The following is a 23,188-nucleotide window of genomic DNA, read 5'->3' as shown; positions in this document are numbered from 1 at the left end:
CAGTCTCAAACGCAGTCCATTTTGAACGATCTTAGCCCGCTTAGTGACTGAAGCCTGAGCAGTTGCGTTCTGTAAAGGTTGATTAGAAAGGACATCTTGCTTCTTGATTTTGGGTGATGAATCTTTCCAACCAAGTGCTAATAGGGATTGTGTGCGGTTCCCTCTCATTTGTTCTTAGCAGAGGACATGCATTCCAAGCCCATTGGATTTAAGAATTTGTTGATTCATCTTAAAAGTCTTTCTCTTTTTTGTGTCCTCTCTTTTTCTGCAGGATGTTTTCACTCCAGAATGCAAATTTAAGGAATCTGTGTTTGAAAACTACTATGTGATCTATTCTTCCACACTGTACCGTCAGCAAGAATCAGGCCGAGCATGGTTTCTGGGACTCAATAAAGAAGGTCAAATTATGAAGGGGAACAGAGTGAAGAAAACCAAGCCCTCATCACATTTTGTACCAAAACCTATTGAAGGTATAGAACCAATGTTTTCTCTTCTTTGTGTTCTGATCTGGATATTGATGCCAATTCTACTCTTTGTCTTTTTACTTAGTAGGATTTGCCTGGAATGCTTTGTGCATGCTCCTACCTATAACTCATTTTGTTCAAGGTCAGAATTCAAGTCAGGATTCCATTTCCATGATTCTGTTCTCAGTCAGAACAAAGATTCAGAAAACACAATAGTACTTCTTCCTACCAAAATATAAGAAAATCCTATTATTAATTCTTGGCACTTACCAAAAAAAAAAAAAAAAAGTGTTTGAATCTAAAACCAAACCAAAACCAAACCCGTTGCCATGGAATCAATTCCAACTCATAGGGACCATATAGAACAGAGTAGAACTGTCCCATAGGGTTTCCAAGGAGCGGCTGATGGATTTGAACTGCCTGTCTTTTGGTTAGCAGCCAAGGTTTTAACCACTGTGCCACCAAGGCTGTATGCTTGAATACAGAGGCTAGAAATTCCTGAAAGTGAAAAAATAGTAATAGTTACCATTTAGAATGTAATTTCCTTCTTTGTTGAACAGAATGATTTAATTTCTCAGGTTACATCCTTGATAATAATTATTACTGTTAGTACTGTTAGAAGCATGTTCATATCCTAATCTCTTTGTCTTCATGAACAAATCTAACAATATAATGTATTAATTTTCTTTGTAGTTTTTAAGGAAAAAAACAGTATGCTGTTTTCTGTGATCAATTAATATTTACAGAATTAAATTTTTCCTTCTTATTTGAGCCTAAAACCTCCTTCTCCTTTTGTCATTTAAAAATAAAGTGTTTACTTATTTCTAATTTCCCAGTGGAATAAATAAGTTTATGCCGAGGAAATCTATTTCTGGCGACTGGGACGCGTTTCCTTGAAAGTCTGTTAACTAAGATGAGAATATACCATTGAGGTGATCCCATTTACTATATTTAGTTAAGATTTTTAATCTAGACTAAGAAAGTGTTATACCAGAAAAACCAACACGTTGCTGTCTAGTTGATTCCGACTCATAGTGACCCTATAGGACAGAGTAGAACTGCCCCATAGGGTTTCTAAGGAGCGGTTGGTGGATTCACACTGTGGACCTTTAGGTTAGCAGCTGAGCTCTTCACCACTGTGCCACCAGGGCTCCAGGAACGCAGTAATGGTCTGGAAATTTACCACCATAACATTATTTTCCTCTAAAAATCACATTCTAATCATTTAAAACATAGCTCGACTTCCTTGTCTGAGGAAATGAGAAAACTGAGGCAGTGCCTTGTGCCTCTGTGACTGAGCCAGGCTTGCTGCCCCCGACATACCTCACAAGGTATGGTCAGGGCAACCAATCCAGGAAGACACAGCCTGTCAACAATACCTACAACTCCAACAGTCAGCACTGGGGGAATGTGACATTCGGAGCCCCTTGTCCCTCTCCAGGAGGACCCTTTTAGCCACACAGAATTGAACTTTCCTTTCCTACCACCCATTTCCACTATTTTGGGCCCCATGTTGTTTTTTCTGCCCATCTCCATCCCTCTCCCAATTTACATTTACTTGTCCTCCTGGAAAATGCCTATTAATCTTTATTAAAAATTAATTTAAGAGCCAATACTTCTGTGAGAGCCTCCTTGTCTTTCTTTAAGTAGAATTAATTATTCTGTCACCTCATCATTGTATACATCTCCCTCATAGTAATGATCACATTGTAAGATATTTTCCTATTCGCCACTGTCCCCTCTTAGGCATGGTTAGCTCACTCTTTGAATGAAGAGAACACGTATTACTTTTCCCCATATCTTTCTGTGTATTGCACAATATCTGGCATAAGACAGAGAGATATTCAATAACCAGTTGTCAGTTAGTAATTAGACATATGAATGATCAAATTAATGAATAGATAAGTATAAAGGCAAAGCATAACTACATGCTCCAGAGAACTTTATGCTATACTTGCAAATATAAAACATATTTACTCATAGCAGTAGTAAAAACTAGAAAGTAATATATTACTCATTGCAGGAAATGATATTGAGATTTAGGAAAGGAGCTATCACTTCCAGCAAAAGGGAGAAATCTGATATCTACACGTGCCGTCAGGGTGAGGCCAGGTTCAGTTCAGACAATTTGAGACGAAGTGGGAATTGGACAGAGAAAAACATTCCAGGTGCAGTGTGCATCAGGCAGAAAAGTGCCTGCTTCGTAGAGTTATTCAGAGGGCACCTAAGAAGGAGTAGATATTTTCCATGAGAAAATGTGTTGACACCCAAAACTCAAAAGTAATGTTTTGAGTTTTTGTGCTTTCAACCATTGCATCATTTTTATTTGGGCATTTAAGTTGATTAACTTTTTTTTTGCTGTTATTATAAAAGTAGTACATCCTCATTAACAGGTTTTAGAAAATTTAGAATACATTTTATAAAAATACAGAGAGAAATGCTGATAGCCTACCCTCAATGAGATGGGTTGACACAGTGGCTACAACAATGGGTTCAAACCTAACAACGATTGTGAGGATGGTGCAGGACCGGGCAGTGTTTCGTTCTGTTGTACACAGGGTTGCTACTAGTTGGAACCAACTTGACGGCATGTAACAACAACAACACCCTCATAGTCATAACTGCTATCTGCACTTTAGTTAGTCAGGTTTCCCCTTGGGTCTGGATGACCATCTACACATTTCCAAGAGAAATGTATACAGTGACCATGTTCCTAGCTCTAGAGTTGCCTTACTTTTATAGTTATTTCTGTATTTCAGTAGAGAACGAGCAAACTATATTCCTAGCTGTTTAAGTTAGAATTAGGTTGGGCTGTGTGTAACACAAAACCTGAGTGAAAAGCAGTTTAATCATACAAGGTTTTATTCTCTCACATAACGAATCTAAAGACCAGCTGTCCAGCTCTGGTGCTGTGGCTTCCCAGCTGTTAGGGACCTTGGCTACATCCAGCTTTTAGAGCCTCTCTAGTGTGTTGCCATGACCCATTTACAACTGTGCACTGTACATCCTGCATAACCCTGCACATGGCCTTGGATGTCTCCCCATCATGGTCTAAGCCAGCATCCGTATTCCAGTTAGAGGGCAGAGGAAAGGATAAGGAAGACGGAGACAAAATCCTGGGACAGTTTTCTCTTCAGGATGGTCCCCGGTAGCTGTCATAACATAATTTATTTACATCCCATTGCCCACAAGCCAGTCGTATGGTCAGACCTAGGTGCAGGGAAGACTATGAAATGTAGTGTTTTTTAAGCATGGCTACATGCCAAATAGGCCATCTAGAAGGCACAAATGTTTAAGTGCCTGGCTGCTAACCAAAAGGTTGGCAGTTTGAGTTCATCCACAGGTAACTCAAAAGAAAGACCTGGTAATCTGCTTCTGAAAGGGCACAGGCATTGAAAACCCTATGGAGCACAGTTCTACAGAGCACACATGGGGTTGCGTTGAGTTAGAATCAACTTGAACTGTTTTTGTTTGTTTTTGTTTTACAGACCAAATAAACTGAAACCAAACCCATTGCCATGGAGTCAATTTCAACTCATGGCAAACCCATGCATATCAGAGTAGAACTGTGCTCCACGGGGCTTTCAGTGGCTATAATCTTATGGAAGTAGATTGCCAGGACTTTCTTTCACCATGCCACTGGGTGAATTCAAACCATGAACCTTTCGATTAGTAGCCAAGTGCTTAATTGTTTACACCACCCAAGGACCTTCATACCAAATAAATGTTTAATTATTTAGGGGGAATAGCCAAATGGGTATTTGGGACAACTAACAGCCTCTGGTTCATCTTTCCATCATCTTAACACTGGAATATCTCTGATTTCCCGATTGACACCTTTTGATTGATTGTTTTGTTTTTGTTCATTATTTACTGATGCCTTGAAATGATTTTCTGTTGTTGTTTTAGGAGAAAAAAAAAGTCCAGTCTAAATCTGACTCGCTAAATAAAGGCTCTTTGTCTTTTTAGTTTGTGGGGAAAGAAAATTAGATGTGAAATATGTAGAATATGATGAGAATAGCTTCCAAAGATGAAAACAAGAAGTTAATTGGTTTCAATCTAAAGGCCTCTTAATCTCTTATAAATATCTTTGCCTTTTGTCTTAGGCATTATTTTCTGAACGGTATAAGCTACAGTTTTATAAATACTTACTTTACAGGTACTGTTCTAAAACAAAAACCAAACCCATTGCCGTTGAGTCAATTCCGACTCAGAAACTCTATAGGACAGAGTAGAACTACCCTGTAGGACTTCCAAGGAGCGGCTGGTAGATTCAAACTGTCGACCTTTGGGTTAGCAGCCGTAGTTCTTAAGCACTGTGCCACCAGGGCTTCGAGTTATTCTGAAGGTTACCATTATTATCAAAGATAGGCACATCTGAGGTTGTGCTAGATGTTATTCTACTATGCAGTGACAACTTCTTCCTCCCTGCTAGGATCCCAACATTACTCTTGCTACCAATATTATTACTAGTCTTACTAATTCGATACACAATTTATCAACTTACCATTTGCCAGGCACATTACATACATTATGTCAGTTAAACCTTATAACAGCCCTATGTTCTTATCCTCATTTTATAGACAAGGAAACTAATATTTAAAGTCATCAAGAAACCTGTCCAAGATCACCCAACCAGCCAACCAGTCCCTTTGCTATCAAGTCGATTCCGACTCATAGCAGCCCTGTAGGACAGAGTAGACTGCTCCATAGGGTTTCCAAGGAGCAGCTTGTGGATTCGAACTGCTGACCTTTCGGTTAGCAGCCAAATGCTTAACCACTGCACCACCAGGGCCCCATCCAAGATCACAGGGCTAGATAAATTCAGAACTGTGATTGCAAACCAGGAAGCCTAATACCAATGCCTGTGCACCTAACCCCTGCACTACACTGCCCTTCAATCTGAGGTAAGCTCATGGATATGAAAATATTCAGAAAAGACAGTGATTGCAAAGCAGAAATGCTATAACAGGATACGACTTGAGTAGTACACAAGTCCTAAACTATGCCAAATTGAGACAGGCATTCGTAATATGACTTAGTAAATGTATACTGGTAGAAGATCAGATAGGCCACTTAGGGGATTGCCATGTTCAAGCTCAGCAAAACAGAAAGAAATGTTATACCTTGATACAAACTGAGTGTGAACTAGTTCAGAACCATACAACAACTGACACATATATCTAAGTGATATGATCAGGCAAATGCGTATTGGTAAAGGCTCGGAACGAACTGCTACGGGCATGCCATGTTCAAACTGAACAAGAAAGAATTAAGAATGCATCATTTCTAAGTAAAAAGCATAATGAAATTTATTCTCAATTAAAAAAAAGAATACACATCATTTCTTCTCTGGTTAATTCTAAAAGGCTTCCCTTTCCTCCTTTGTAAACCAAGACAGTGACCCAGATGATTCTCAAAGTTCTTTGTGGTGTTGACATTCTGACATAGTCTTTACAAACCCTTGAGTGTAAAACCATGTTCCTCCATGGAACCCATGTAGGATTTACATACAACAAGATTCTAAATACACTTCCTTTATTGAAATACTGAATGAATAAAGAATTATTATGAACTATTTCAAAAATGAGTGATTTGTGATTTTGGGGGGGAGTCGTGGGCTAGGATGAAAGGCATTCTAACTATAACTCATGTCTTCCAAGAAAGTTTTTGATAATATTTTTCCCATAGGCCAAGTATAAAGAGTGTAACATGAAGACATTTTTAGAAAAGAGATAGAAAATGATAGCTCCATAGAGGTTAACCATATTGCTCTTTAATCAAAAGAGTTACCGATACTTTTTAGTTTCTGAAGGAACTTTTGTAAATCTTTAAGCCCACCACTAGTCTCGGGGTGGTGCAACCAGTTAGCCAGCTTGGCTGCTAACTGAAAGGTTGGAGGTTCAAGTCCACCCAGAGACACCTCAGAAGAAAACTCGGGCGATCTATTTCCAAAAAATCAGCCACTGTAAATCCTATGAAGCACAGTTCTACTCTGACACACATGGGGTCGTCATGAGTCGGAGTCAACTCCATGGCAACCGGTTGTTGGTTAAGCCCATTGTTATACTGTTACCCCTCAACAGAGTGCAGTACTGTAGACAGAAAATGTCCCCCCTCTTTGGAAAGAAATGGCCCTCTTATGCGGAAAAAGCCAAAGTAGGTTTTATTTATTTATTTTTTATTGTACTTTAGGTGAAGGTTTACAGAACAAACAGTTTCTCATTAAACAGTTAGTACACACATTGTTTTATGACATTGGTTAACAACGCCACAGCATGTCAACCCTCTCTCCTTGAGCTTTTTTTTTTGGTGAAAATATACATAGCCAAAGATAAACCATTTCAAACATTTCTACATGCACAGTTCAGTGACATCGATTACCTTCTTCCAGTTGTGCTGCTATTCTCACTTTAGATGAAAGTTTACAGAACAAAATAGTTTCTCATTAAACAGTTAGTACACATGTTGCCCTATGACAATGGTTAACAACCCCACAACGTGTCAACATTGTCCTTACTCAACCTTGGGTTCCCTATCACCAGATTTCCTGTCCCCTTCTGCCTTCTAGTCTTTGTCCCTGGACTGCTGTGCCTCATTAGTCCCATTTTGTTTTATGGGGCTGTCCAATCTCCGGCTGATTGGTGAACCTCAGAAGTGACTTCACGACTGAGCTAAAAGGGTGTCTGGGGGCCATAGTCTCGGGGTTTCTCCAGTCTCCTTCAGGCCAGTAAATCTGGTCTTTTTTGTGTGTGTTAGAATTTTGTTCTACATCCTTCTCCAGCTCTGTCCAGAACCCTCTGTTGTGATCCTGGTCAGAGCACTCAGTGGTGGTAGCCGGGCACCAGCTCGCTGTACTGGACTCAGTCTGGTGGAGGCCATGGTAGCTGTGGCCCATGAGTCCTTTGGACTAATCTTTTCCTTGTATCCTGTTCTCTTCATTCTCCCTTGCTCCCGAAGGGGTGAGACCAGTGGAGTATCTTAGATGGCTGCTCACAGGTTTTTAAGACTGCAGATGCTACTCACCGAGGTAGAATGTAAAACATTGTCTTTATAAACTGTGTTATGCCAATTGAGCTAGATGTTCCCCGAGACCATGGTCCCCACAGCCCTCCGCTCAGCAATTCAGTCCCTCAGGGAGTTTGGATGTGTCTATGGAGCTTCCATGACCTTTCCTTGTACAAGTTGTGCTGGTTTCCCCAGTATTGTGTACTGTCTCACCCTTCACCCAAGATACCACTTATCTATTGTCTATTTAGTATTCCCCCCCACCCCTCCCATCCCTTGTAACCAGCGAAGATTGTTACTTTTTGTGTGTAAATTTTTTCATGAGTTTTTACAATAGAGGTCTCATACAATATTCGTCCTTTTGTGATTGACTTATTTCACTCAGCATAATGTCCTCCAGTTTCATCCATGTTATGAGCTGCTTCACAGATTCATTGTTGTTCTTTCTCATTGCGTAGTACTCCATTGTGTGTATGCACCATAGTTTGTTTATCCATTCGTCTGTTGATGGACATCTAGGTTGTTTCCATCTTTTTGCTATTGTGAACAAGGCTGCCAAAGTAGGTTTTATTTTGTTGTTTTTGGTTTAACTGTTCTGCCTTTTTCCCAGTCTTGCTGGTGATATCATTTTCAATGTCAAGATTCCCCAAACTAAGCTCTGCCAGTTGGGAGATCTTTTAAGTCCTTCACTGCTTACAAGATAATAATTATTCTTCACTCCTTCACCCTCCATCCTGTGTTTAGAACATTGGAAGTGTTAATGAGGGGTTGCAGGGAGATCTATTCAGACAGATGGATGGACTTGATATTTAAACCCACTACTATGTACACTGAATATCAGCCTCTGTTTACATGGGTCCCTCCCCTGGAATTTAAGACAACAGTGCAGGCTTCAGGATTTCCAGTTTTGCCCTTTCGGAGCATTGTTCACCCCACAGATAAGTAATTCCCCCAGATTTAAATTGTCTTGGTGGTGACCTCCCCCTTTAGCATCAGATACAGCAGCAAGTACCCTTTGACAAAGAATAAGATCCCAATCTCCTCCTTTTCTCCTCCCTCCTCCTTCAAGGAGCTCATTACTCAGTTCCTGCAGGTGGTGGAGTATTCAGAATCTAGTTCCTGGTCCCTGAAAAGATTCTGTGCACATTCCAAAGATTTAGCCTTCATGGACTTAGTTCTGGAGGGAGAAAATGCTTCCAAAATAAGATTAAAAAAAAAAAAAAAAGGTTGTTGTCGAGTCGATTCCAACTCATAGTGACCCTATAGGACAGAGTAGAACTGCCCCATAGGGTTTCCAAGGACCACCTGGTGGATTCGAACTGCCGACCTTTTGGTTAGCAGCCGAACTCTTAACCACTATGCCACCAGGGTTTCCAGAACAAGATTAGTAAATATCAATCGCAAGTCATTGCCACAAAAGTAGGAAGAACATAGTGCACATTTACTCATTTCCACTAATGAATTTTCTAGCTTGGGAAACAGGACACAAACACACACCTGTAAGACAGTTTCAAGTCATCCATTTTCTCTGTTAGAAGGCTCAGCTAATAAAACCTGATTTATGCCCCATCTTAACATAGGTCAGTGTTTCCAAACATCGATATCAGAGCCATCTGGAGTGTTTTTAAAAACCAGAAACTCTCAGACCAACTCTCCAAAGTATTCTGATTTATTAAGTGTGGGTATCACCTAGGAATCTACAGGTTTAAAAAACTGTCTTAATGAAACTCAGTGTTCTAGACTGAAGTTGCTGTTTCTAGCCTCATTTTCATCAAATCTGGTCAAAGGCAATAATTTAGATTTATTCAAATTATGATCACTGTATTGGACTAAACCTAATTTAATATAGAGTAAACTCTTTCTCTAACACCATGGAATTAAATATGTTAAATATGCTGCATTTTAACACTTCTTATTGCTATGAAGATGGGTATATTTTCGTGCTGGGTTACATTACTATCGGGAGTTAGTAGAGGTAATACTAAATATCTTACTAAATTGATCACTGTGAAAGGGTAACCTAATAGAAATCAATTAACTACTAATAAAAAAAAACAAAAACAAAACAAAAAACCCAACCCATTGCCATCGAGTTGATTCTGACTCATAGCGACCCTATACAACAGAGTAGAACTGCTCCATAGGGTTTCCAAGGAGCACCTGATGGATATGAACTGCAGACCTTTCGGTTAGAGCAGTAGCTCTTAATGTCTAATTCTTCTGATCAAAAGTTTACAAATGAATTGCAAAGTAATTTTGGGATAGTAATTCACCTTCTTCAGCCTCAGTCATCTCTGAAGATGAAGTCAATTATAAATTCCATCTGTTTCATAGGAACAATGTAAAAATTAGACATTGTAAGAAAGTTGAATGTCTCAAGAGAAACCTGTCAGATAAATGCAAAGTGCCATTACTCATTTTCCCTTAAAAAATGGACATTGTGTTACTGTGTTATGTATTGGTGAAATGCTGTGAAGTGTGGCATTGAATGAGGGATTAAAAGCCATGAAAACTGAATTTGGAAGGCAAATAACTAGGTAGTGAGACACCAAAGGACAGAACAAGTCAGGAGTGATGGTGCTGTACAATTCCAATTGGGAGGATACTAACAGCAAATTTGTTTTGATATTTTTGTTTCAAAAACTGGAAAGAGAAACCTAACGGTTAGTTTTTCAAAGTCCTCTTTTGGAGGCAACAATACTAAAAGCAAAACGGAGGTAAAAAGTACCTCTGGTTCCCCTGGTTGTTTTAATTTCAGAAACAATCATAGCTGCAACTCTCTCTCTCACTCTCCCCCCTTTTGAGTTTGGATTTCTGCCAGCCTCTAAAGTCTTCCTCCCTGAAACCATTGTAATTCATTCAGAGCAGTTTTTTCTGGCTTCTGAATTTAATCTTTAATAAACCCCTCCTACCTCTATCCTACACATCCTTCTTCCATATCTCTCTCTCTCTTACAGAAGAGTATTACTTCAGCTCTCTTTCTAAATGAAGGTATAGGTCTTTTTTTTTGTTCACGAAGTCTCTTAACCCTTTATAATAAATCTTTATGACATACTGGCTGTTTTCCTTTGGCAACACATTGCTTTCAAACTAGCACCTGTAATTCTCCTACAGTTCCAAAGGGCTTCTATGTGACATTAATTAAGGTGTGAAATTGCTTCGTGTTAATTGCCCACACCCTTCCATGATCTGCTATTAAGACAATTAAACATCTTTAATGGAACATTAATGAATGGAGCAATTTAACCTTTCCATTTCTTAGAAAATGATACAGGGCCAAGGAAAATTTAATTAAATTCATAGTAATAAAGATGAGTCATATTTCCTTCTTTGATGGAAATTGATAGAAGACGGGGGTTCTTTAGAAAGTGTCAACTATCGGTTTTATCAGAAACACAAGCTACATTGCCTCCATTTGGAAAATGGAATTTGTCAGCAACAACTGTCATTGCCGTCCACACAGATTGTCCAGCTCTCTATTACAGATTAATGTTGACACTCAAAAACGTACACCCAGTCCTCCCCATAATTAACCAAACTTTCAATGTTTAAATGATCTACCAAGAACCCAGTAGCACTAAGTAATAATTAGTAGCAACAGTACTACTTTATATTCCATTTGCATGGCCCATTGCTGTTTTCCACATGCTTCCTTAACTAGAGTGTCGTTTGATAGTTGCTAAAACCCTGGGGTATGCAGGTTAAGATTTATCACCCCTATTTTAAGCATGAGGAAGCTGAGTTTAAGAGAGGTGAAGTAACTTACTCAGATTCATATGGCTAGAAAGAGACAAAGCCATGACCAGAACTATTGTCTTTTAACTTCAGACATCATGCTTTCTCTACTACAAATATATGTGGGGTATGTATGTGTAAGTGTAAATGAATTGGCTTTTTCATTCCTTTAAGCTATTCTTTTTAGTTATCAGGTATCGTGGTTTTTTTCTTTCTTCTTGTTATGAATTAGGATGTGTAGAGGTAAAACATATAAAGAAATGTGTTATTGTCTAGAAAGCCACCCAGGTGATTCTCATAAGAGTTAAGGAGAGTGAGTCTACATGTTGCGTGTACATCAGCATTACCTGGAGAGCTTGTTAAAACAGATTGCTGGGCCCACCTCCCTGCGTTTCTAATTCAGTATGTCTGGGCTGGCCCAAGAATCTGCATTTCTTAAAGTTTCAGGTACTGCTGCTGCTGTTGGTGGTTGGGGGCCCACACTGAGAACCACTAAGTTAGGGAATCATTGGATGCGGTGATCCTCATATGGTGGCAGATGCGTATAGGTGGAAACAGAAAAATGTTTTCTTATGCCTTTGTTAGTGAAATGCAAAGTAAGGCAATTTATTGATAAAAAATGGAAGGCAGCGAGGGAGAAGGAAGGAAGGAAGGAAGAAAAAAGGGAGGAAAAGGAAGGAAGGATGGAAGGAAGAAAAGAGGGAGGAAGAGGAAGGAAGGGAGGAAGAGGAAGGAAGAAAGGAAGGGAGGAAGAGGAAGGAAGGATCAAAGGAGGGAGGAAGGGTTGAGTGGTTTAAGGACGAGAGACAGAGAGGGAAATGAAACCTATTCTTTGAGTCTGAGGAGGGGTGGAGGCAGATGGTGGAAGTTTGAGGAGAAAGCAGAAAGTGTGGACTATGTGGAATAGTTATTTGGTAAGAATGAGCGAGAGAACAGGCTAGGGAAATGTCGTAAGATTCCAGGCAGTACTGAGCACACCCGTGAGGTCTGGGGTGATGATTTTTAACGTGAGACCAGTCAGCACAGTTCTGGTTTTCTCCAGTCACATTCAGCTGCTTGGGTGTAAGCTTAGAGCAGCACCTCCGGAGTTAATCACACACGCATTTGAATGCTGAGCCTGCCCTGTGTCTCTGCACAACTTAGAACAAAATCACCCTTTCTATTCTGTCGTTTCCTCAACTGCAAAAGAGGCTGATAAAACCATGTACATTTTAGGGTCATGTTACGATATGTAAAGTGCAGGTATATAGTAGGTGCTCAATAAATGTTACCTACGATTATTTTGACTACTACTACTACCTAGCAGGGACGTATTCATGGGATGGTACCTGGTACCTAGATTATTACAACTGCCTGCTTTATACCTAACAGCAACCTCTGAGTGGTATTTTTTTTCATACTTTTAGGAAAGGTGTTATTTTAGTCTACGTTTTCCTGGAGAAATTTATGATAACTAAATCAAAAGTGACAGTTGGATGTTAAAAGTTGCACTTAGGAAGTCAGAGCTGTCATAATGGCAGGAAAACCTGTATGTTCTGATAACTGCATTGGCACCATAATAGACAAATATTAAACGGGAAGTCTCTCCTGACAAAACCCGTACCTGATCCTACAAAGAGAAGATGCATTTTTAGAGTCTTGACAAGTTTTCAAAGCCCAGTGATGTTTATTTGGTCCTTCTCCTTTCTTAAAAAAAAAAAAAAAATCATCTAAAAATAAAGCAAAAAATAAATAAAGCAAATTCTGTATATTGTCACAAAGTTGTTGGCTTATGGTCTTGGTATGATCAAGAATAGCATTTTGCTGTGATACCAGAGACGGCAGGGCCCTCCACAGATACGTGGTCCGGCAGCCGTGAAAACGACAACCTTCACTCTGCCAAGTCACGAGCTAACTTGCGTCCACCATAGAAACAGCTTATGCTCACATTAAGGGTGACACCGGGGATTCCTAGCTAATGCTGTGTCTTAAGGTAGCACATGTTGTGGCGTTTGGGTTGGGTTATTAGAGAACCTGTACTTGTCTTTGGGTCTGGAAATAAGGAAGTATTCTCAGCAATTCCACAGCATTTTAACTCAGAAAGCTAGGTTTCCTCAACGCCAATCTACCATTTAAAAAAAAAAAAATGTTGCCATCAAGTCAATTCTGACTCATAGCGACCCTATAGGATGGAGTAGAACTGCCCTATAGGGTTTCCAAGGAGCAGCTGATGGATTTGAACTGCCGACCTTTTGGTTTGCAGCCGTAGCTCTTAACCACTGTGCCACCAGAGCTCCCCACGCTACTATAGATCTAGAAAAGTCAAAAATATGAATAGAAAGAAATATCAAAAAAAAGGAGGAATTGAAACAAAAATCAGAACACAGGAGAAGCAGGAAGAAAAGATCTGAGGGAAGAGCGTGCTTGGAGAAGGGGTACTGAAGAACCAAACAACCAGGTTTCCTTTTCAGAACGTCATTCTCTTAACATCTGCAAGTATTACAATGCCACATGTGTTAGAGGCCCAGTGATGGTTATCTCAGAAATATCCTATGAGGTGAAAAAAGAGCAGGTATTTCTTTCTCTACTTTATGTACCTGACAAATGAGCAGAAACAGGGCAAACAGCTCCATCAAGGACAACCCAGAAGAGGTAGATGAAAAGGGGGGTAACATTAATCATTCAGATATGGCACCTTCAGGACGCTGAACATGCTTGAACTTTGGATATTGCAATTTTCTTGGCAGAAACAGCATGCAATGGGTAAGAAACACAGTTAGAAATCAGTTCTGTACCAAATGCTTGGCCATCAAATGCTGCCTGCTGAAAATGAAATCTGTATCCCGAGTGTAGCCCACAAGGTCATGGACGAGACAGGGTTAAGTAGTAACATCCCAAATTACCTTAATCAGAGGGTTTGCTTCAAAGGGTCCTCGAGGAAGTACCACTGAGTCTGAGTGCCTGCGAAACATGATTGGGCAGCGGGCAGGACAGGAAAGATAGATTTTTTTTTTCACCTTATTTTCAGTCTGGAAATTCCAGCCGAACAAGTTGCTGTCAAGTCAGTTCTGACTCATGGCAGCGAAACATGGATGTCAGAGTAGAAAACTCCATAGGGTTTCCACTGGCTGATTTTTTTTGGAGGTTCATTGTCAGGCCTTTCTTCTGAGGTGCCTCTGGGTACACTCGAATCTCCAAACTTTTGGTTAGCAGCCAAGAGCATCAACAATTTCCAACACCTAGGGACTCCCGTCTGGAAACTACTCTTCACCAAAAGAACTAGATTATGAAACTGTGCTTGCGTAGCTGAACTAGGACAGACTGCCTCATACAGACAGCACAAGAAAAGAACAGAGAGAAAATTCTAGGGCTAAATAGAGCAAAATAAATCTATTCCTGATGACATAGTAGCACATTGTAGCAGAAAGCGATGGGAAAACTTCTTTAAATATCATTTCACTTTGCACGGCTTCAAATCAAGAGACTGGGGATCTTTGCAATTACTAATAAGGACTTGATTATTAGAAAGAAAGAGAAAAACTTAATCTGGCATGGAACAGGAATAATTCGAGAATCCATAGTTTGGGAACTGAAGAATTTTTGTAAATGTTCCTTGAAATTTTTCAAAGGTTTTTCCCAATTGCTTAGTAGGATGTGGTTGGAAATTAATAATCAGAACTCCATATTCTAGCACTTGGTGGTTGTATAAAATTAAATCAACCAAGTTTTATTTTTCACCGGTGTTACATATCCATCAAGGGTTGGCTGTAGGTCCTCCTTTCCTTAATCCAGGACCCAGGCTACAGAACAGCCCCTATCTAGAACTTTGCCAGTCACTTCTGGGGAAAAGGAGAACTGGTGGTCCAGGAGTTAAGAGTTTGGCTGCTAACCAAAAGATCGACAGTTCGAATCCACCAGCCACTCTTTGGAAACCCTATGGGGTAGTGGTACTCTGTCCTTTAGGGTCACTATGAGTCAGAATCAACTCAACGGCAACTGATTTGGCTTTTCAAACTTTAAATTAATTAATTCTCCTCTATCTATAGGGACGTTATAAGTCAGAATCTACTCAATGGCAGTGGATTTGGTTTTGAGGTTTTTCACCTTGTGCAGATAAAATTAAGCAACATTTTGGAAAACCTTCTCAGAGCAAGGCCTTATAGACTAAGCCTCGGGGATGGAACAGTACATTCATATATCTGATGGACATTAACTCTTCATTCACTATCAAATTGAGGTTGATACATGGAAGCTTCATAGACACATCCAAACTCCCTGAGGGACCGAATTACTGGGCTGAGGGCTTTGGGGACCACGGTCTCGGGGAACATCTAGCTCAATTGGCATAACATAGTTTATAAAGAAAATGTTCTATGTTATACTTTGGTGAGTAGCGTCTAGGGTCTTAAAAGCCTATGAGCAGCCATCTAAGTTCCACTGGTCTCACCCCTTCGGGAGCAAGGGAGAGTAAAGAAAACTAAAGACACAAGGGAAAGATTAGTCCAAAGGACTAATGGACCACAATACCATGGCCTCCACGAGACTGAGTCCGGTACAGCTAGATGGTGTCCGGCTACCACCACTGACTGCTCTGACAGGGATCACAATAGAGGGTCCCAGACAGAGCTGGAGAAAACTGTAGAACAAAATTCTAACTCACAAAAAAAGACCAGACTTACTGGCCTGACAGACTGGAGAAACCCCAAGACTGTGGCCCCTGGGCACCCTTTAGCTTAGTAATGAAGTCGCTCCTGAGGTTCACCCTTCATCCAAAGATTAGACAGGTCCATAAAACAAAGTGAGACTAAAGGGGCACACCAGCCCAGGGGCAAGGACCAGAAGGCAGGAGGGGACAAGAAAGCTGGTAATAGGGAACCCAAGTTCGAGAAGGGAGAATGTTGTCATGTCGTGGGGTTGTTAACCGATGTCATAAAACAATATGCATACTAACAGTTTAATGAGAAGCTAGTTTGTTCTGTAAACCTTCATCTAGTACAATAAAAATCAATTAATTAATTAATTTAAAAATGTGTAAATAAATCTTAAAAAAAAAATTGAGGTTGATATATATCAGGGTCTTGGAATAAATTTTTCTGGCCTGAGGTTCAGCAAGGTCTGACAGAAGTTAACTCTGCCAGCCTTATCATCCCTCACCACCTCCCTTTTTCACCCAATCTTTTAACAGCTTAAAGAGCCCTGGTAGCGTAGTGCTTAAAGCATTCAGCTGCTAACCAAAAGGTTGGTGGTTTGAACCCACCAGCTGCTCCCCAGGAGAACGATGTGGCAGTCTGTTTCTTTAAAGATTTATAGCCTTGGAAACCCTATGGGGCAGTTCTACTCTGTCCTTTAGGGTCTCTATGAGTTGGAAATGACTCAATGGCAGTAGGGTTGGTTTTGGTTTAACAGATTCATTTAGTTACTGTTTTTTCTTACACACGCTACATTTCATCTCTTCGGCCTTATTTGCTATCCCGTCATCTCCATTTTTTAAAATCCTCTAGTCTTCACTGTTTTAACTTTCTGTCTAATTTCCATTTAACTCTCTATGATAGCACTGTCTGCGCTATTTACGTGCCTGTCTGTTCTCACTTAGCCTCTAGCTCTTTGAGGGCCAGAGTCAAGCTTCATTTCTTGCATTTGCCACAGAACCTAGCAGAGTGCCTGGCACAAAGGAGATATGCACCGGCTTATAGACTAAATGAACAAATTAATGCCAGGACAAATGGAGCTTTGGGTGTTAGTTAGCAAAAGAGAAATTGAAATTTGAGGAGAGAAAAGGGAATGAAGTCAATAGTAGAATAAAAGTAATGCAGTATTAGTTAAGTTGCAAGGGTTCATAAATACTTTGTGAACCCGTTTCTCCTATCAAAGGAAACCTAGATATTCTGCACCTGCTAAGTCTACAGATGGAGGGAGCCTCCATTCAAGGCAGGAAGTTTTCTTAACCGTCCTCCCCAACATGCGGTAATTTATAGCTTTGCTGTTTTTGTTAGGTGCTGTCGAGTTGGTTCCAACTCATACTGACTCTATAGAACACAGTAGACCTGCCCCATAGGGTTTCCAAGGAGCAGCTGGTGGATTTGAACTGACAACCTTTTGGTTAGCAGCCATAGCTCTTAACCACTGTGCCACCAGGGCTCCAATTTATAGCTTTAGCTCTAATTGAAACACTTCTCTTCTTAGTTCAATCAAATATATGAGACCAAATGGGCAGCTCCTGTCCAAAAGCAGGATAAGAAGGCAGAAAGGGACAGGAACTAGATGAGTGGACACAGGGAACCTAGGGTGGAAAGGGGGAGCATACTGTCGCATTGTGGGGATTGCAACCAATGTCACAAAACAATGTATGTATGAATTTTTGAATTAAAAATTACCTTGAGCTGTAAACTTTCACCTAGAGCTCAATCAATAAATCAATAAAAATTTTTAAAAAAAGATTGCAAATCTTAAACAAAGTAAACATAAAAAACTTCTAGAGAATAACAAACTTCTAAGACATGACTGTGTAACAGACATGTAACATGAGCTGGGCAGTTCTACTCTGTCGTACAGGGTCACTATGAGTCAGAACCGACTGGAAGGCACCTAACAACATGTATGTTGTTTTAAATTTTCTACTAACTACATTTTAAAAAAATCAAAAAAAAAATGAAATAAATTTGAATAATATATTTAACCCAAATAGGTCCCTGGGTGGCATACACGTTCTGTGCTCAACTACTAACCTGAAGGTTGGCGACTCACACCCACCTAGTGCCCCTGCAGAAGAACGGCCTGGCAACCTGCTCTTGTAAAGATTACAACCAAGAAAACCCTATGGAGCAGTTTTACTCCATCACATGGGGTCACCTTGGGTCAGAATCTACTCAACCGTCTTGAGTTTTTTTATTTAATGCAGTATATCCAAAATATTTTAATTTCAAAATGTAATCAATATAAAACATCACTAATGAGACATTTTATTCTCTACTTTTGTACCAAGTCTTTGAAATTTAGCATGTATGTTACACTTACAGCACATCTCAGTTATGACTAGCCACATTTGAGGTGTTCAGTGGTCCAATGGTCTCATGTGGCTTAAATGGCTGTTATATTGGACAGTGCAGTTCTAGGGTGTCCTCTTCATTTTCTTCTATCCTCTCTCTAGCCTTACACACCCTTAGTTATAGCTCAACTCCCTCTTCTCTAACACAGTCCTAAAACTGATGTTTTTGGATGATTGGGAATTGTTGGGTGTTCGCATGTAAATGGGACATCTCTAGCTTTAATAGTCACTTCTTTGCTTATAGCTTACATTCCGGGCATTTGTTTTCATTACTATGTCTATATGACATTAGTAATATTTGGTAGAGGCAAGGCCAACTCACACATTAGATAATATATGTGTATAATAATTTAAACATTGTCTGATAAAAGCCCACCATTTGTTCCATGTTTATTTGCTTTTCTGCTTTTATTTAAAAACCTTGACTATGACTTTGAACCCCTACCGTCTCACCCTGGCTCTGCGTTACTGACCATTTGACTTTAGGGATGTCGCTTAGGTTGTTTTACATTTTTTTAACGGAGATAATAATTCCTGGCCATCTTTATTTACAGGGTTATTATAATAATTAAATGAGTTAATGAATTTAAACTGGCTTTGAACCCTCTGAAATAGTAGATTTATTTAGGCTATTATTACGGTAGTTGTAGACATCCTGGTGGTTTTGGTTTCCATTTTGGACTTACAACACAGGGTAGGAACACCACACCTTCCATTTTGGGAATTTAGTTTCGTCATTTTATTGTATGTAGTTAGAATAGTACCGTCACGGAGTGTTAATACGACTATCAGAACCAGAGACATGACTGAAGAGAAATGCATTGTGCTTTCTTACTGGATGATGATCTTTAATTTACATTTTAATTCGAAAACTTGATAGAGATTCATGGCCCTTGGTTTGTCAGCTTCTTAAATTAGACAGCATCACTGACATCCCAGAGTCTGCAAATAATGAAAATTAAAGCTCAAGAAATTATAATGACTGAATTTGATAAAGATTTTGCTCCCTCTTTTTTTTTAATTTCCACGCAACTCATAGAATGACCTCAGTTTGCTTTCTCTAAGTGTAGAGTTCATTCGGGAAGCTGGAATATAGAAATTCAAATGCCTTTTTGATTTACTGGGGAACAAGAGCAGTTGTTTTCAGCGAACTGGAAAACCCACCTATTACTCAACATTCTCTGCCTGAGATATGGGCCACAGTTTTTCCAAACTCTGGATTTTATTACTGCATTTAATGAAGGAGCCCTGGTTAAGAGCTCGACTGCTAACCAAAAGGTCGGCAGTTCAAATCCACCAGCCACTTCTTGGAAACCCAATGAGGCAGTTCTACTCTGTGCTATAGGGTCGCTGTGAGTCGGAACCAACTCGACGGCAATGGGTTTTTTCATTTAATGAAAAATATCTGGAAGTTAGTGATTGAGTTGTCCTAGGAGAAGAGCAAATTGCACACCTTGATAAGGGATGGTGAGTTTTTTTTTTTTTGGAAAACAGTAAATTTTCAGCTGTCAAGTTGGAAACCCCTCTGGAGACTTGATACTTTGTTTCCCAGGAAGGGCCAGCAGGGTTAAGTTATCTGGAAAGTGAAAAGTTATCTGGAGCAGTAATTATAATGGTAAAGTTTCATGTTGTCACAACTGAAGTATTTTATGCGCAAGAAAGGGCAAGAAATATAAAATTAAAAAAGAGTCTCTTGGGTAGAATTTATGACATAAGAAAATTAAAAAGAAATTGTAACTCCAAGAGACCCAGTCACGAAAATTATAAAAATGCATGATTTAATGGGAATTAGAAAATAGCAATTCTTCAAGTACCTCTGAGTTGAAGTTTAAGAAATTTGGGGTTAAAAATCTATTCTTTATTTTTAAAAAAAGACAAGATTTTCTGCATCTATTATTCAGACTCTAATTTAGGAGTATGTGATGGGGGCTGGGAACGTACGGGTTTTCACAGTTAACCAGGCTAGAGAGTTGGGGAAGACTGCATTAAGCAATTATACACAAATGGCTATATTTTGCACATATTGGCATATGCTTTTATTTGAGATATTTTGACACTTCGCACATAACAGAAATACTGGAAAGAACTGTTAGACTAGAGGAACTTAAAAACTCCAGGGATTTTCTGTAAGTGTCTTTGGGGATCGTCTTTTGTTTAAAAAAAGGCAGAGTCTTGAGTTTGCAACTGGAGCCATCTAAAAATTGCAGGATAAACTCAGCCTGAACTGGTGTCTTTCGTATGTACGCTCTCTTACTTAGGCCAAAGACGCTCAGTCCTTGGGGAATATGAAAGGAGGCATGCAGTGAAATAATGGAAATATTTTACAATCGAATTTTCAAATATAGAGGTTTAATAATTTTACATAATATAGTAACATGCATATTTCGTATGTATATTTTGTGCTATTCCGAGTGTGGCTGGGTTTTAGCAGTATCAGGATCACCGGGGAGCTTATTAAAAATGCAGACTCTCAAGCCCATTGTAGACCTTCTGAGTCAGAATCTGTAATTCAGCGATAGCCTTGTGCTGTTGTATGTGGTCTTTACGGAAGCAGATCACCAGGTCTTTTCTCCCTCGGAGGCGCTGGGTGCGTTCGAACTGTTAACCTTTGAATTAGCAGCTGATTGCTTAACCGTGGCACCCCCAGTAACCTTAAACCAAAAACCCGTTGCCGTTCAGTGGATTCTGACTCATAGTGACCCTACAGGACAGAGAAGAACTGCTCTATAGGGTTTCCAAGGAGCGGCTGGTAGGTTCGAACTGCCAACTTTTTGGTTAGCAGCCGAATGCTTGACCACTGCACCACCAGGTGATTCAAATGTGTGTTAATGTTTAGGAAGGTCTAGTACTGAGCGTGTTGAGGGAAACTGGTCTCTTCATTACTGAACTAGTCTAGGAGAATCTTACTCATGTATCAACTCTGTTAGTCTAGTTTCAAATTTAGATTACCTTCAGCCAAAACAATTTATCCCTACATTCTCTGATATTGTTACCCAAAATTCTCATACAAGATCAGCTTCTTCACTTTCTTTAACATCTTTCAGAGCCTACTATATGCCAGGCATTTAATCCTCATAAAAATGCTATTGTCCGGTTGTGAAAATGTAGCCAAGTTGACAGAGCTAGTAAATGCTTCAGCCAGAACCTGACCCAGGCAGTGTGGCTCCCACCATATGGCAACTGCTCAGTCCTACGATGTTCAGGTCTCCAATACCAGGGCAAAGCCCCAGGGAAAAAAGCTATTTGATGTTGGATATAACGTGCAGATTATCAAACCACTGTAGTGATGGTTCCATAGAGGGAGGTACTTAACTGTTTGTTCCTAAGCCAAGGATGAAAATAACTGCTGACATTTAAGTGAAGTATTTAATATCCTCTTGTACAGTCATACTTGTCGATCTCACAATAGTATAATGAAGCTGTATTAGTGTTTCAATATGCTAATCGAGTCTATTTTAAAAGAAGATATATGAATGAAAAGCACACTGTTCTTTCTAAGCAATGATGCATCAGCAACCACGATAACTCACAGATGACTGAGCTTTAGCGCCAGACAAAACAATAGAAGAGAAAAGGAACTGCTTAGATAGACGTGAACTGGAATCTCCCGGTTGCACAGTCGCTTTCCCTATCGACGAATAACTAAGACGCCCTGGCTGTACTTGTTTCTTGAACGGAAGGAAATCTGCAGCAATTGGGGAAGTTGCTTTATCTTTTTCCCCCCTTTTCTGCCCTTCCTCCCATTATCATTTTATGTAGGATGCCCTGCAAATTGGCAATAAATATTTCAATTTGATGCAACAATGTCATATTTCTTTTAGTGGGATAAAAATTAGAACCATGTAAATAAAGACTTTTTTTTCCTACCCGGACTAGATTTCATATTAAGAACTGAAAAAGCAAAAGAGCTATTTCTCTCCCTTAAATGTTATATATCCGCTGTCTCCTCTAAGTCTGGATGAAAATCCTGTTATATAGGTTAGGAGACTGTAAAGGCTCAAGCCTTATCTGTAAGAGAACAGAAACTTCTCACATGTCTACAGTTCAAGGAGACTTAAAAGTCTGTGGCTGACACCATCAGAAGAGTACCATGGGTATCCGCTGACTGGATTGTCAAGTTAAAACTCTTTTGCAATGGGAAGAGGAGCTAGGTGGTGAGGGTAGAATGTTATCAAATCAAATTTGAGAAATTTATTGAGGCCAACTCAGTTGTCCACTCTCATACTAATTGTTACGATTTTGCTTTTCAGTGTGTATGTACAGAGAACCATCACTACATGAAATTGGAGAAAAACAAGGGCGCTCAAGGAAAAGTTCTGGAACACCAACCATGAATGGAGGCAAAGTCGTGAATCAAGAATCCACATAGCTGAGAACTCTTTCCTTCTTCCCTTTCGCGTCCTTTCCCTTTCTTTCCCTCCCCTGTACCCATTCCCTTCCAATAAATCCACCCAAGAGAGGAAAAAAAAATGACAACGCAGGACCTAGTGGCTAAGATTCTGCTCTCAAAATCTTCCTTTGTGTAGGACGAGAAAATGAACCCAAAGCTTGCCTGTTGCGATGTGGTAGGAAGTGTACATGCACAAAAATTAGCACACAAAAAGCAAAGGAAAAAATAAATAAATCAGGACTCCACAAGCATTTTCAAGTCAACTGGTCTGTTATTAACTGAGGGCTAACTGTAACAAAGATATAACTATAACAAAGATGAAATAAAGTTATTATCTTCAATAAAAGGCTTTTGGAGAACTGACCTTACCAATCGATGTAATACCCTGAACAGCTTAAACTCTGGATAGTGTTGTGATATGTGGCTTTGTTTTATTTTGTATTTTCTTTGGGCCTCTGCAAATTGACACATAATTATATCCTATGGCTAGGATCTTTTTTTCCTTGAAATTGAACACGTATGAATTATAGAATTTTCTAATGCCTCTAAGGCATATATGTAACCTGG

General features: G+C 39.6%; 1 protein-coding gene across 2 annotated transcripts in view; it reads left to right on the top strand.

Annotated features, from left to right (window-relative positions):
- Positions 1-22,831, top strand: part of FGF12 (fibroblast growth factor 12) — a 587,132-nt gene extending 564,301 nt beyond the window's left edge. For both annotated transcript variants that reach the window (XM_004373566.3, XM_004373565.3), the window contains 2 exons: positions 272-470; positions 22,482-22,831. In XM_004373566.3, coding sequence (XP_004373623.1) covers positions 272-470; positions 22,482-22,600 — 318 coding nt within the window. In that variant the 3' untranslated portion in view covers positions 22,601-22,831. The remainder of the gene's footprint in view (positions 1-271; positions 471-22,481) is intronic.
- Positions 22,832-23,188: the final 357 nt, after the last annotated feature.

The sequence above is a fragment of the Trichechus manatus genome, unplaced genomic scaffold (assembly GCF_000243295.1).
Source record: "Trichechus manatus latirostris isolate Lorelei unplaced genomic scaffold, TriManLat1.0 scaffold00026, whole genome shotgun sequence".
In the NCBI taxonomy this organism is placed as follows: Eukaryota; Metazoa; Chordata; class Mammalia; order Sirenia; family Trichechidae; genus Trichechus; species Trichechus manatus.
This window is presented reverse-complemented; position numbering and strand designations above follow the sequence as displayed.